The 16,061-nt window shown below is 40.4% G+C and overlaps 1 protein-coding gene across 1 annotated transcript; it reads right to left on the reverse strand.

Annotated features, from left to right (window-relative positions):
• Positions 1-1,200: 1,200 nt before the first annotated feature.
• LOC130465481 (uncharacterized) lies at positions 1,201-15,262 on the reverse strand. The gene is made up of 4 exons (XM_056834254.1): positions 14,959-15,262; positions 13,867-14,576; positions 2,807-3,415; positions 1,201-1,638 (listed from the first exon to the last, which is right to left on the reverse strand). Exons 1-4 carry the CDS (start codon positions 15,260-15,262, stop codon positions 1,201-1,203), a joined length of 2,061 nt encoding a protein of 686 aa, XP_056690232.1.
• Between the last annotated feature and the right edge of the window lie 799 nt (positions 15,263-16,061).

A 16,061-nucleotide genomic window follows, 5' to 3' on the forward strand; every position in this document is an offset into this window, starting at 1 on the left:
TGAAGTCCACTTGTGATTTCAACTACTACACAACATCAGTACTCAGTAATGCAACTATGTACAAGAGTTGTACCTGTTTTTTAGGCCTCCCTCTCCCCCTGCTTGCACTTGTCATTGCAGTCCCGTCTGAAGCAACAAACATTCCAACACCAACAGGAACCTATCATCAGAGGAGTCACACCAAACTTTCCACTAAAATTTATAAAACCAAAAAGCAAAACAATAGGATAGACTTACCTTATTTGGTATCCTCCCTCCACTATTTCCCCTTCCTCTTCCAGTTGTTCCACCTCGTCCGGTTGTTCCAATTGTTCCACCTCTTCCACCTCTTCCAGTTGTTCCACCTCTCCCACCTCTTGAACCCCTACCAGATAGAATCATCCTCCCACCTCTACCAAGTTGGCTCGGTTGACATGTAGAAGAGTGTTGTTGATTATTAGTCGATCGAGTGATTCGGGAAGAAGAAACTTGCGAGGTGGATACGTTTGGTGTAGGTGCTGCTACTGTAGAGGCAGCAGCAGTAGATGGAGCAGTGACAGACGGAGCACGAGCGTGAGGGGGTTGACCATCATGTCTTGGTCTACCCCTAGGCCTTTTTGGGGCTGGTTCTGCAACACCAGTTGTGTCCCTGTTAGGACACCTTCGTTTGTTATGGCCTTTGACTTGACATATGCTGCAAGTCATTTCAATTCCAGTCCTTGACAGGTGACCAGGTTTCTTCGGGTTCTCAAAAGGGTCCTTCACCCTTTTTGTCCTTGGTCTGCCAGGCCCTATTTTGATGGGAGGGGGATCCAAGTGGTATTCCATCCTTGGCCAATACCTTTCTCCATCAATAGGAGGTATTGAACCTGTACACATACACAAACACACAAACGGGAAGAATGTTACGCACACATAACTTTCAGAGCATACACCTACAATTACACACAATGAAACAAGGCATGTACCTGCGTATGCAGTTAAGTATTCCTGTCTCCTGTAGCATTGATCAACAAACTCCTCGGCTTCTTTGTTTTGGAAAAAGATGCATGCAATGGCATGACAACATGGGATTCCTAGCATGTCCCACTTTCTGCATGTACATGTCCTTGCTTCCAAGTCCACCACCAACTGATCGAGATAGTAGTTCACATTGAACAACGTGTCTGTCGAGGGTATGACATCGCAGTTGGCAGCCTTGTCCTTCTCCTTTTCCAGCTTCTATTGGATTCTTGGGCATAGGATAGATGTGGACTTTTCCATTTGCTGTCTTTTCACCACCAACCTTTGCATCAAATTGTTTCTGATATCTTCTAACATGAAGATCAAATGTTTGGTTCTGGCTTGAATAATATAGCCGTTGAATGTTTCTGCTATGTTGGAGGTTATTGCATCGGTCTTCATTGATGTATCGAGGAAAGCTCCACAGAATACCTCTGGTCTGTACCCCTTAAAAGCAGTGGCAGCATCCTCATTTAACTGAGTTAGTTCGTCCATGACATCATTATAGTCAGCAAGGTTGTAGGCTTTGGCAATCTTCCAGAACAGGAGCTTCATCTCATCACCTCTGTAAGACTTGTGCCAATGAGCAAAAATATGCCTTGCACAATGTCGATGCTCTGCTTTTGGTAGAACTAATGCCACTGCATTTAATATAGCCTTTGAAGCAACAAAAACAACCACATATTAGGATAATATTTACAGAATCAGGGATTCAAAACAGAAAACAACGCACCAGGTATTAAAAAAACAGAACACATGTTCAGAGATTCAACAATGCATCATGTATCCAGATTCGAGTCGGATACTTTGACACGTACCCGAGCCATATTACATGGTTCAAATCATGTGAACTTAGGTCAGTTATGATCAACTAAAGAGAATTTAGGTCAAATGTAGTACTTAGGCCTAAATCTTGTGAACTTAGGTTAGTTATGATCAACATTAGTTGAATTTAGGTCAACTGTAGTTATCTCTGGTCAACTAGGTCAAACTTAGGTCAATTGAAGTCACATTACCTCAATTTGGGTCAAGTAAGGTTAAATTAGTCCTAATTACCTCATTTTGGTCCAACTTATGCCAATTTGGGTCAACTTAAGTCAATTGAAGTCACATTAGGCCAACTTGAGCACGATCGTTTCAATTTAGGTAATATTAGGCCATTTAAGTCAATCTAAGTCATATTAGGCCAATTTTGGTCAAAATACATCAAGTAAGGTCAATTTGGGTCAACTTGGGTCATTTAGGTAAACTAAGGTACATTTGGGTCAAAATATATCATTTTGGGTCAATTTAGGTCAACTTGGGTCATTTTGGGTCAATTTAGGTAAACTAAGGCCAATTTGGGTCAAAATATATCAAGTAAGGTCAATTTGGGTCAACTTGGGTCATTTTAGGTAAACTAAGGCCAATTTGGGTCAAAATATATCAAGTAAGGTCAATTTGGGTCAACTTGGGTCATTTTGGGTAAACTAAGGCCAATTTGGGTCAAAATATATCAAGTAAGGTCAATTTGGGTCAACTTGGGTCATTTTGGGTCAAACTATATCAAGTAAGGTCAATTTAGGTAAACTAAGGTAATATTAGGCCATTTAAGTCAATTTAAGTCACATTTGGCCAACATGAGCACGATCGTTTCAATTTAGGTAATATTAGGCCATTTGTTTCAATTTAGGTAATATTAAGTCATATTGGGTCAACTTAGGTCATGTTAGGCCAACTTGGGTTAGTATGAGTCAAAGTTAACATAAAATACACAACCTAGCTACACACACATACAACAAACATATGTAAATACATACAACTTGTTAAGATGTAGAAAACAAACCTGATGCTCATCTGAAATGATGGCAATTCCCTCTCCTTCGCCAAGATCGAGGGACCTCTGAAGTAGGAGAAAAAACCACTGCCAAGACAAGTTATTCTCACCCTCTACTACTGCCCAAGCAATAGGGTACATCTGGTCATTCCCATCCCTCCCTATAGCACTCATCAACTGCCCACCCAGGAAGGTTTTCAGGAAACAAGCATCGACAGCTATCACCTTCCTGCAACCCAACTTCCAACCCTTCTGCAATCCCTCAAAACAGGTATAAAACCTCTGGAAAACAGGAGGGAATGCCTGTTTACTGACATCAGTCACTACCTCCACCATGGTACCAGGGCTCTTACTTTTTAGTGCTTCCACATACCCCCCAACTTTCTTGTAATGCTCGTGCATCGACCCATGTAACAGCTTGTGCGCGGCATACTTCACCTTATATGCAAACTCCTTTTTCACAACAATCTTGAATGCCCTTCTTATAGTCTCCATAATTTCACTAGCTGGCCAATGGGGTCTAGCCTTGAACACCTCGAGAAATTGTTTTGCCACCCAAGTCGTCTTCAACTGCCGATTTCTTTTCATATTTCTGTGACAGCTATGCTCACCATCTACCTGTTAGGTTATGATACATATGACATTACATAAATCATGCGGAAACAACCATTAACCCAGGACAACATATTATTTACACATAATCATATAGCATAATTTAGATGCATACTCTTTGTTGCGTGCCCTCCCTAGCTGCGCCCGAACCGAACAAGAACAAGTCTTTTAGGACTCCAAGTGTCGTCCCTCCGTAGATAGTCCACAGCACGTCCGGATCCGCCTTAAGATTGACCAACTAGAATCGCCCTTAAGGTACTAGAAAATTTCGGCACTTTTGAGCAAGATGTGTGTTTGATTTTCTCTCAAAAAACTCACTTTTGAATACTTTGAAACTTGTGTATAAATTATGACCCCTAGGCCTTTATTTATAGAGTTATGGAAAAGGAATCGTAATCCTAGTAGGATGCGAATTAATTGGAATTAGAATCCTACATGAATTCTATTTAATTAATTTATCCAATTAGGAATAGAAATTTAATCATACACTGACTCTTGTAGATTCAGGAATCACGCATGAGCACAAACTCACACACACACGGCAGCCACAAGGGCTGCCCATGCGCGTGCGAGCAGCAGCCCGCGCAGCACGGCCCACGCAGCCGTGGCCTCTTGGCGCGCGCTGGGCCTGCCTTGCGGTAGGCCTGGGCGCTGCCTTGGCTGGGCTTGTGGCGCGCATGCTTGCTGGGCGATGGCCCCGGCTTCGTGCTGGGCCTTCGTCCGGCAAGCCTCGTCCGATGCTAATTCGTACGATACGCTTCCGATTAAATTTCCATTTCCGGAATCTATTTCCGATACGAACAATATTTAATATTTCCGATTCCGGAATTAATTTCCGTTTCGAACAAATATTTAATATTTCCGTTTCCGGAATTATTTTTCGATTCCGGTAATATTTCCGATTCTGACAATATTTCCGTTTCCGGCAATATTTCCGATTCTGGTAATATTTCCATTTCCAATAATATTTTCCGATACGTACCATGTTTCCGTTTCCGGCAACATCTACGACTTGGATAATATTCATATTTCCGACACGATCCATATTTCCGTTTCCGGCAATATCATCGCTTCCGGAGTATTCATTTCTTGCCTGTGACGATCTTAGCTCCCACTGAAACCAAGATCCGTCGGTTCCGAATATTCATAGATGGAGTATTTAATGCCATTAAATACTTGATCCGTTTACGTACTATTTGTGTGACCCTACGGGTTCAGTCAAGAGTAAGCTGTGGATTAATATCATTAATTCCACTTGAACTGAAGCGGCCTCTAGCTAGGCATTCAGCTCACTTGATCTCACTGAATTATTAACTTGTTAATTAATACTGAACCGCATTTATTAGACTTAACATAGAATGCATACTTGGACCAAGGGCATTATTTCCTTCAGTCTCCCACTTGTCCTTAGGGACAAGTGTGCATTTCCTAATTCCTTTGTCGCTCGATGCTTGCTCTTGAACATAAGGTAAGAGTTGTCATCCTTATTATGTCCAGAGGTGTTTCTCGGTTTCAGAGTTCAACTGATCAAATAAACAGATAATCATAGCCTATGATTCATCCGAGCACGGCCATGCATTTCACAGTTTCTAGCTCTCCGAGTGGCCTTGTACAACTTTTAAGCATCTCATCCCGATTTATGGGAGGACAATCCCAATCTTGCGATCTTGAGATTAGACTTCGTTTGATAGGTGATTACCTGAGCGTTGCCTTTATAGCCTCCTTTTACGGTGCGACGGTTGGTCAACGTCAAAGCAACCAGTTCTCAAACAAGTAATCTCAAATCACTCAGGTATTGAGGATTTAGTGTCTAATAATTTAATGAAATTTACTTATGACAGACTTTCATCTCTTACAGTAAAGTTTCATAGGTCTTGTCCGATACTAGTCTTCCCAAAGTAAGTATCTATGCAAATGATTATGACATTGCCATGTCCACATAGTTCAAGAAACAGAACTACTAGTCATCTTGCATTCTAATCGTCTAACGTTTTCTATGCGTCCAATTTTATAGAAAACTCCGATTAGGGACCATTTTCAACCTTTGACATTCAAGTTCACTTGATAGACATTTCTTAGTCACAGGACTGGTCCTGACAGTCTATCTTGAATATATCGTCAAATTGAAGGGACTCATCATTTAATAAACCACAAATTAAATGGAAAAATGAATTTCTTTCATTTATTGTGAATGATTAACCAATAATGTTTTACAAAGATTTAAACTCTAAAACTTTAAAACATTAAACAGAGACATCAAAGCCATTCTCCAATATGCTTGATTCCCATAGCTGCAGTGTGCGAGTTGTGCTTCGCTTGCGGCAGAGGTTTAGTTAATGGATCTGATATGTTGTCATCAGTTCCAATTTTGCTTATCTCGACTTCTTTTCTTTCAACGAACTCTCGTAGAAGGTGAAATCTACGAAGTACATGCTTGACTCTCTGGTGGTGTCTAGGCTCTTTTGCCTGTGCAATAGCTCCGTTATTATCACAATACAGGGCTATTGGTCCTTTAATGGAGGGGACTACACCAAGTTCTCCTATGAACTTCCTTAGCCATATAGCTTCCTTTGCTGCTTCATGTGCAGCAATGTACTCCGCTTCAGTTGTAGAATCCGCAATGGTGCTTTGCTTAGCACTTTTCCAGCTTACTGCTCCTCCGTTGAGGCAGAAGACAAACCCAGACTGTGATCTGAAATCATCTTTGTCGGTTTGGAAACTTGCGTCCGTATAGCCTTTAACAATTAATTCATCATCTCCACCATAGACCAGGAAGTCATCTTTGTGCCTTTTCAGGTACTTCAGAATGTTCTTGGCAGCAGTCCAATGCGCCTCTCCTGGGTCTGACTGGTATCTGCTCGTAGCACTGAGTGCGTACGCAACATCCGGGCGTGTACATATCATAGCATACATTATTGAACCAATCAATGATGCATATGGAATCCCATTCATTCGTCTACGCTCATCAAGTGTTTTTGGGCACTGAGTCTTGCTTAGAGTCATTCCATGAGACATGGGTAGGTAGCCTCGCTTGGAGTCCGCCATCTTGAACCTATCAAGCACCTTATTGATATAAGTGCTTTGACTAAGTCCAATCATCTTTTTAGATCTATCTCTGTAAATCTTGATGCCCAATATGTACTGTGCTTCTCCTAGATCCTTCATCGAAAAACATTTCCCAAGCCAAATCTTGACAGAGTTCAACATAGGAATGTCATTTCCGATAAGTAATATGTCGTCGACATATAATACTAGGAAAGCAATTTTGCTCCCACTGACCTTCTTGTATACACAAGATTCGTCTGCGTTCTTGATGAAACCAAAGTCACTGACTGCTTCATCAAAACGTATATTCCAGCTCCTGGATGCCTGCTTCAATCCGTAGATTGACTTCTTTAGCTTGCATACCTTTTTAGCATTCTTTGGATCCTCAAAACCTTCAGGCTGTGTCATAAACACAGTTTCTGTTAAAACGCCGTTTAAGAAAGCAGTTTTGACATCCATCTGCCATATTTCGTAATCGTAATATGCAGCGATTGCTAACATTATTCGAATAGACTTTAGCATTGCAACTGGTGAAAAGGTTTCATCGTAATCCACACCGTGGACTTGCCTGTAACCTTTTGCAACCAATCTAGCTTTGAAAACTTCAAGTTTCCCATCCTTGTCCTTTTTCAGTTTGAAAACCCATTTGCTTCCAATGGCTTGGTAGCCATCTGGCAAATCGACCAAATCCCATACTTGGTTTTCAGACATGGAGTCTAATTCAGATTGCATGGCTTCTTGCCATTGCTTGGAGCTAGGGCTCGTCATAGCTTGCTTGTAAGTCGCAGGTTCATCACTTTCAAGTAATAGAACGTCATAGCTCTCGTTCGTCAAAATACCTAAGTACCTCTCCGGTTGAGATCTATATCTTTGCGATCTACGCGGGGTAACATTTCTAGATTGACCATGATTCTCACCAGATTCTTCTAAAGATCTCTGAGTTTCATCCTGAATGTCATCTTGAGCATTCTCTAGAGTTTGTTGTTCGACTCGAATTTCTTCGAGGTCTACTTTTCTCCCACTTGTCATTTTGGAAATGTGATCCTTCTCCAAAAAGACACCATCTCGAGCAACAAACACTTTGTTCTCAGATGTATTGTAGAAGTAATACCCCTTTGTTTCCTTTGGATAGCCCACAAGGATACATTTGTCAGATTTTGGATGAAGTTTGTCTGAAATTAATCGTTTGACGTATACTTCACATCCCCAAATCTTAAGAAAAGACACATTTGGAGGTTTTCCAAACCATAATTCGTATGGAGTCTTTTCGACAGCTTTAGACGGAGCTCTATTTATAGTGAGTGCAGCTGTATTTAGTGCATGTCCCCAAAATTCTAATGGAAGTTCGGCCTGACCCATCATTGACCTGACCATGTCTAGCAAGGTTCTGTTCCTCCGTTCTGACACACCGTTCCATTGTGGTGTTCCAGGAGGAGTCAATTCTGATAGAATTCCACATTCTTTCAGATGGTCATCAAATTCATAGCTCAGATATTCACCGCCTCTATCAGACCGCAGTGCCTTAATCTTCTTGCCTAATTGATTCTCTACTTCACTCTGAAATTCCTTGAATTTGACAAAGGATTCAGACTTATGCTTCATTAGGTAGACATAACCATACCTACTGAAGTCATCAGTGAAAGTGATAAAGTAGCTGAAACCACCTCTAGCATTTGTACTCATTGGTCCACATACATCTGTATGGATTAAACCCAATAGTTCATTTGCTCTTTCTCCAACTTTAGAGAAAGGTTGCTTTGTCATTTTGCCAAGTAAACATGATTCGCATTTACCATAATCCTCTAAGTCAAATGGTTCTAGAATTCCTTCTCTTTGAAGTCTTTCTAAGCGTTTCAAGTTTATATGGCCTAATCGACAATGCCACAGATAGGTGAGATCTGAATCATCCTTTTTGGCCTTTTTGGTATTTATGTTATATACTTGTTTGTCGTGATCTAATAAATAAAGTCCATTGACTAATCTAGCAGATCCATAAAACATCTCTTTAAAATAAAACGAACAACTATTGTCTTTTATTATAAAGGAAAATCCCTTAGCATCTAAGCAAGAAACTGAAATGATGTTTTTAGTAAGACTTGGAACATGGAAACATTCTTCCAGTTCCAAAACTAGCCCGGAGGGCAACGACAAATAGTAAGTTCCTACGGCTAATGCAGCAATCCGTGCTCCATTTCCCACTCGTAGGTCGACTTCTCCCTTGCTTAACTTTCTACTTCTTCTTAGTCCCTGTGGATTGGAACATAAGTGTGAGCCACAACCAGTATCTAATACCCAAGAAGTTGAATTAGCAAGTATACAGTCTATAACGAAAATACCTGAAGATGGAACGACTGTTCCGTTCTTCTGATCTTCCTTTAGCTTCAAGCAATCTCTCTTCCAATGCCCCTTCTTCTTGCAGTAGAAGCATTCGGATTCAGAAGTGGGTTGACTGACCTTCCTCTTTGCAGATTTGGCGCCAGTTTGCTTAGTTGGGCTGGCCTTGTTGCCACCTTTCTTAGCATTCCTCTTCTTTCCAGATTTCTTGAACTTGCCCCCACGCACCATAAGCACATCTTGCTTATTACTTTTGAGCGTCTTTTCAGCGGTCTTCAGCATACCGTGAAGCTCAGTGAGCGTTTTGTCCAGACTATTCATACTGTAGTTCAGTTTGAACTGATCATACCCGCTATGAAGAGAATGGAGGATGGTGTCTATAGCCATTTCCTGAGAAAATTGCTGATCCAGCCGACTCATATTCTCAATGAGTCCAATCATTTTGAGAACATGTGGACTTACGGGCTCGCCTTTCTTAAGCTTGGTCTCAAGAATTTGCCTATGAGTCTCGAATCTTTCGACTCGAGCCAGATCTTGGAACATGTTCTTCAACTCACTGATGATTGTGAAAGCATCTGAGTTGATGAACGTTTTCTGCAGATCCGCACTCATGGTGGCGAGCATTAGACATTTCACATCCTTGTTGGCATCAATCCAACGATTGAGGGCAGCCTGAGTGACCCCGTCGCCAGGAGCTTCGGGCATCGCCTCATCCAGGACATACTCCTTTTCTTCCTGCATAAGAACTATTTGCAAGTTCCTTTGCCAGTCAAGGAAGTTTTTCCCGTTCAACTTCTCCTTTTCGAGAATTGATCGAATGTTGAATGAATTGTTGTTTGCCATATTAAAAACTACAATTGAAAAGAATAAACAAATAAATAACCATTCACAGTTTCTCTTAATAAACTTAAATTCTAGCATACATGCATAATTCAATGTTTATTAAGCATTTTATTCAAGTTATGTGTTCCGGCAGGTGTGAATAAAATGATTCCAAGATCCTAAAATCATTGAAGAACTAAGCACAGTTTGTCGACTTAATCCTAGAACATCTTAGGTAAGCAAAAGCCTTTTGCTAATAGTCTAGAAACTATTCTTGGTTGATAGGTACGTCTAAGAACTTATTAGGTAAACCTATCGAATTTGCCACGACATAAAAGGACTCCTTACTTATATCGTTGAGTTTCACCAAAACTAACATGTACTCACAATTATTTGTGTACCTTGCCCCTTTAGGACCAATAAGTAACACCTCGCTGAGCGAAAACTATTACTAGATTGATGTAAAGGATATCCAAGCAAGTGTATATTTTGGCATGGCACCTTTTAACTCAATTTTTAAGTTTGGAACTTAAGGCTCTTACTATGTTGGTTAGATTTTAAGTGAACTAAAATCCTTAATCATGCAACATAATCAAGCTTTTGATCTCATGCATTTTAAGACATATTTAAAGCAATAAATAACTTAAAACATGCATAAGATATTTGTGATCTAGTATGGCCCGACTTCATCTTGAAGCTTTGACTTCAAAGTCCGTCTTGAAAATCTCCGTGGGAGGCACCATTTTCTTCAAATAGGATAAGCTATAACTAATTACAACTATTTGATGGTTCGCAGACCATATTTGAATTGAAAATTAACTTTGGTACTTTAGACCAATTACATTCAAATTAATGGTACGCAGACCATATTTTCTATCCTATTTGGGCCATACTAGTCACTTCATAACCTGCAAAACAGTACATATACAATATATACCATTCACCCATTCATTATCATGAATGGCCCACATAGCTGGTTAGTTAAAACACATTATGCATCACGTAAACATTTGCAGCAATTAATCAAGGGCACCAATAATCTACCAATTATTCAGTCCTTATTAATTCTAATCGAGTTGTTTTAACCTTAAGGATTTGTAGACCTAATCAAGAGTTTATGACTAAAAAGCGCTCCCATTCAAACCAATAAATTCATATGCTTTACTAATTTTAAACATAAAATTGTATTTCTAGTCTAACCGGAAACATACAAATTTAATTAAAATTTAAAGCTCATATAAATTTATAATTGAATCCAAAAAATTTAATTTAATTTCAGTCGTATTTAAATTAATTCATGATTTTAATTTTAGTAAAATAATTAGAATAAATTCCATTTATTATAATTATAATATTCAAAATTAAAATCCAAGAAATTAATTCAAATTATTAATTTTAAAATTAATTAAAATTACGTGAACTGAAATTTTCAAATTAAACATTCAAAACGATCTAATCGTAACGCAAACACCCTACGCGTTGCACGCCCATGGGCCGTACGCACACAGCCATTGCTGGCCATGTGCGCGCAGCCCATGCGCTCGTCGCATAGCTGCTGCTGTCCTATCGCAAGCCTCCGCACAGCGCCCCATCGCACGCGAGCTATCGCTCGCAGTGCGCGCGCGAGATCGCTCGCTGGGCGCGCTGGCTCGCTCGCTGTGCGCGCGAGCCATCGCTCGCTGGGGCGCGACATCGCTCGTTGGGCGAGCGACATCGCGCGCTGCGCGCGCGAGCCATCGCTCGCTGGGGCGCGACATCGCTCGCTGGGCGAGCGACATCGCGCGCTGCGCGCGCGAGCAGTGCTGGGCGCAGCGCTCGTGGCACGCGAGCTTGCGCTCGCTGCGCGCGAGGCTGCGCGCACTTGTGCGAGGCAGCGCGCGTTGTGGCGCAGCTCGCTTGCTGCCCACACGCGACTGCCTTGGCTCGCCCTTCGCCCATGCCCATTCGTTCATTGCTCGTGGCACACGACACAAGGCAGGGCTTCTGCCTTGTGCTCGTGCACTACGCCCTTGCTCATTGCATTCGTGCCGCACGGGCGACGAGCTCCCTTGCTCGTCGTCTCATGCCCGCATTATACAACACCCCTTAAGGGTAACACGAAGCGTCCATTGCTTCGTGCGTGCAAGTTAATTGAACGAATCGCATAAAATTTTAAAATTTTATATTTAAAATTAATGACAAATTAATAAATCTTATTAATTTCATAATTTTAGGGCGAAAAAATCGAAAATTTATTATCCAATTGATTTCCGATTGATATGGATTCAAGTCTAGGTCATAAAAATTTAAAATTTATCGTAAATTTACAATTTTTATGGTGGTTTTTAATCATAGGTTTCTAATTAAATTACAATTAATTATGAAAATCAAATTAATTCTAAATTATTCTAATTTTCAACAAATTAATCATAATTACAAATTAGATTGCATAATTAACAAGACTAGGCATTCAAACTTGTTAAACATATGCAGTAGGTCAATCAAAAATTCAAGATTTATCAACAGGAATCGCAAATATTTAATTTAACATCTTAAATTTACGAAATTTTGCATTCGAAAAACTAAAACCTTCGAAAAGTCATAGTTAGGCTTCGAATTTGAGAATTCTGGGTTCGGCAGAAAAACACTATTTTTGTCAAAATTTTAGAATGCCTTTTACATGCGGAATTGACACAAAAATCACTCAATTCGGATGAGTAATGAAGAAACTGCCGAAAAACTGCGTACATATAATTAAATAAACGCAATTTGCAATTAATTAACAATTACGAAAATTAATCACCCCTTTTAATTCTTGCAAATTTGTAATATTTAACCATGTTCATGCAATTTAGATTATGAAAATAATAAGGGGCTCGTGATACCACTGTTAGGTTATGATACATATGACATTACATAAATCATGCGGAAACAACCATTAACCCAGGACAACATATTATTTACACATAATCATATAGCATAATTTAGATGCATACTCTTTGTTGCGTGCCCTCCCTAGCTGCGCCCGAACCGAACAAGAACAAGTCTTTTAGGACTCCAAGTGTCGTCCCTCCGTAGATAGTCCACAGCACGTCCGGATCCGCCTTAAGATTGACCAACTAGAATCGCCCTTAAGGTACTAGAAAATTTCGGCACTTTTGAGCAAGATGTGTGTTTGATTTTCTCTCAAAAAACTCACTTTTGAATACTTTGAAACTTGTGTATAAATTATGACCCCTAGGCCTTTATTTATAGAGTTATGGAAAAGGAATCGTAATCCTAGTAGGATGCGAATTAATTGGAATTAGAATCCTACATGAATTCTATTTAATTAATTTATCCAATTAGGAATAGAAATTTAATCATACACTGACTCTTGTAGATTCAGGAATCACGCATGAGCACAAACTCACACACACACGGCAGCCACAAGGGCTGCCCATGCGCGTGCGAGCAGCAGCCCGCGCAGCACGGCCCACGCAGCCGTGGCCTCTTGGCGCGCGCTGGGCCTGCCTTGCGGTAGGCCTGGGCGCTGCCTTGGCTGGGCTTGTGGCGCGCATGCTTGCTGGGCGATGGCCCCGGCTTCGTGCTGGGCCTTCGTCCGGCAAGCCTCGTCCGATGCTAATTCGTACGATACGCTTCCGATTAAATTTCCATTTCCGGAATCTATTTCCGATACGAACAATATTTAATATTTCCGATTCCGGAATTAATTTCCGTTTCGAACAAATATTTAATATTTCCGTTTCCGGAATTATTTTTCGATTCCGGTAATATTTCCGATTCTGACAATATTTCCGTTTCCGGCAATATTTCCGATTCTGGTAATATTTCCATTTCCAATAATATTTTCCGATACGTACCATGTTTCCGTTTCCGGCAACATCTACGACTTGGATAATATTCATATTTCCGACACGATCCATATTTCCGTTTCCGGCAATATCATCGCTTCCGGAGTATTCATTTCTTGCCTGTGACGATCTTAGCTCCCACTGAAACCAAGATCCGTCGGTTCCGAATATTCATAGATGGAGTATTTAATGCCATTAAATACTTGATCCGTTTACGTACTATTTGTGTGACCCTACGGGTTCAGTCAAGAGTAAGCTGTGGATTAATATCATTAATTCCACTTGAACTGAAGCGGCCTCTAGCTAGGCATTCAGCTCACTTGATCTCACTGAATTATTAACTTGTTAATTAATACTGAACCGCATTTATTAGACTTAACATAGAATGCATACTTGGACCAAGGGCATTATTTCCTTCACTACCCTCTTCACAACCAGTATTGCTCTCCTAGAATCCCAAGAAGCATATACGTAGAACGGACAACCAGTGACACACTTCACCCCTAACCTTTGTTGCCTACGCATGTTGCTAGCTTGTATGAACAAATTTCTCCCTTGTAGAACAGCATACTTGGCCACTGCATCATTGAAGGCAGCCCTGTTGGGAAACCTTTGCCCCACTTTCCACTGGAACACAGAAAAATCTGTGTGTTCACCAACCAAGACAGCTCGCCTTCTCCTCCTCCCAACAGTCAAATCCTCATCACCACTATCAGGGGGAGTGTGTATATCATCCTCGCTATCCTCGTACTCACTCACATAACCACCATCAGCACTAGTACCCTCCCCTGTTGTAGGCTTTGACGGAACATAACCTAACTTTCCCTCAGCTGCCTCCCTTTGAAGTTGTTGAGCTACTTCAAAGAGCTTGTTGTTACAGCTCTTTATCCTTTCCCTAGCTACAACATACTCCTCATCGCTTTCATCCGAGTCAGATTGTTTCTCATCAGCTAACAACTCCTCATTCTCTACCTCCAGCTCCAGATTATCAACATAGTCACTCAGCTCACCATCTGATTCACCTTCTTCTACCTCAAAGTTGGAATCCACATCATCTTCATCACTTATGTCAGAGAGCAATTCTCTGTATTTCAATGGACTTTCAGGTCTGGGATCCTCCCATTCATAGTTTTCTAGGAATTCATTTTCATTGGTTTCAAGGGGGGGGGGTTGCTGTTGAGATTTTCAGATTTTTGAGAGGGGGAGTTGATGTTTTTTCTGGATTTTTTTGGGGTGGACTTGGTTTTTTTGGGTAGCAGATCTGTTTTGGTTTGTTTTGTGGGGTTTCCAGGGGTAGGGGACAGTTTCTTTTTGGCTGTGGCATCATCTTTTATGGTAGTTGATGAGGTGGCAACATCATTTTTGGCTAAATGTGAGGTGGAAGCATCTTTTTTTCCTGTTAATGAGGTGGCAGCATCTTTCTTAGCTGCTGATGACAAGGCAGGAATTTTTGGGGGGATGAAAAAACAACATTTTTAACTGTTGTGTTTGTGTCTTTTAAGTTAGGTAACTCACCACCATGAAACACATATAGCTCAACACACCTATACTTCAACACCAATTCAGCCAACTTCAAAACCTCTTCATCTTTATACACCTTCCTTAATCCATTTGCTAAACTTTGCCCAGGAATCAAGTAATAAAGCCCTTCAATACTCTCATGTCCACATTTCTTAGCTAAATCTTCTAAATCCCACCAACACAACTCATCAATATCAACATTAAAGGTTCTACCTCGACCTCCCTCGTAAACTGTCTCACCATTCGAAACCTTTTTAAACACACCACTATGCCAAAATTTCACAGTACCCGGAGCCATCCTACCAATTTTCAAACATAAATAGATAAATCAACAACAATTCAACTAATTCTAACACATAAACAATCCTTCAAATTTGAATTCAAGAACGAATTTTTACCCAACTTTTTTTCAAATTTACGAAAATTAAAAGAAATTAACAACTTCATTACCAACTAATTAGCAGAAAAGCTAGGGTTTTGAGCAAAACACGAGAAATCAAGCCTAGATTACAAAAACAACCAAAAATGGTAAGCAAAAAAATTAGGGTTTGTAGGTCTGACCTTCAATTGTACGATTTGTGGGGCAGAAATTCAATGCGCGTTGATGAAGTTGACTAATTCCACCAAAAACGTCGCTGATGATATCATGAGGAAGTACAATTGCAGTTGGAGGTTAGTAATGGAGGAGAGAGAGAGAGAGGAAATTGCGAGCAGAGGTTTTGGAGAGGAGATGAAGTACAATTGCTGACTTAGTGTTTAGGTTTTTAATTTTTTGGGAGATTTTTAATTAATGTATGACGTGGCAAAGATTTTTGGGGGGAAACCAAGTTTTTTTTGTCAACGTAATATCGTTGACTTATTAGCCGGTCACCAGTCAAGTTGGTTCAATAAAAGTCAATGGGTACTTAAGGTGGGATTAATAAATAATATGTTGTAGGTGGGATTAATTAAAGAAAACCGGCCAAAGGTGGGATTATTTTTAACAAATTTTCCTTTCATATTTTGGTTTTTAGTTTTATAGAAAACAAAAACGATAAAGAACGAACCCTAAGATTTTATTAATTTTAGTTTTGTACTCCCTCCATTCCCTTTTGTTC

Source organism: Spinacia oleracea, chromosome 1 (assembly GCF_020520425.1).
Source record: "Spinacia oleracea cultivar Varoflay chromosome 1, BTI_SOV_V1, whole genome shotgun sequence".
Taxonomy (NCBI): Eukaryota; Viridiplantae; Streptophyta; class Magnoliopsida; order Caryophyllales; family Amaranthaceae; genus Spinacia; species Spinacia oleracea.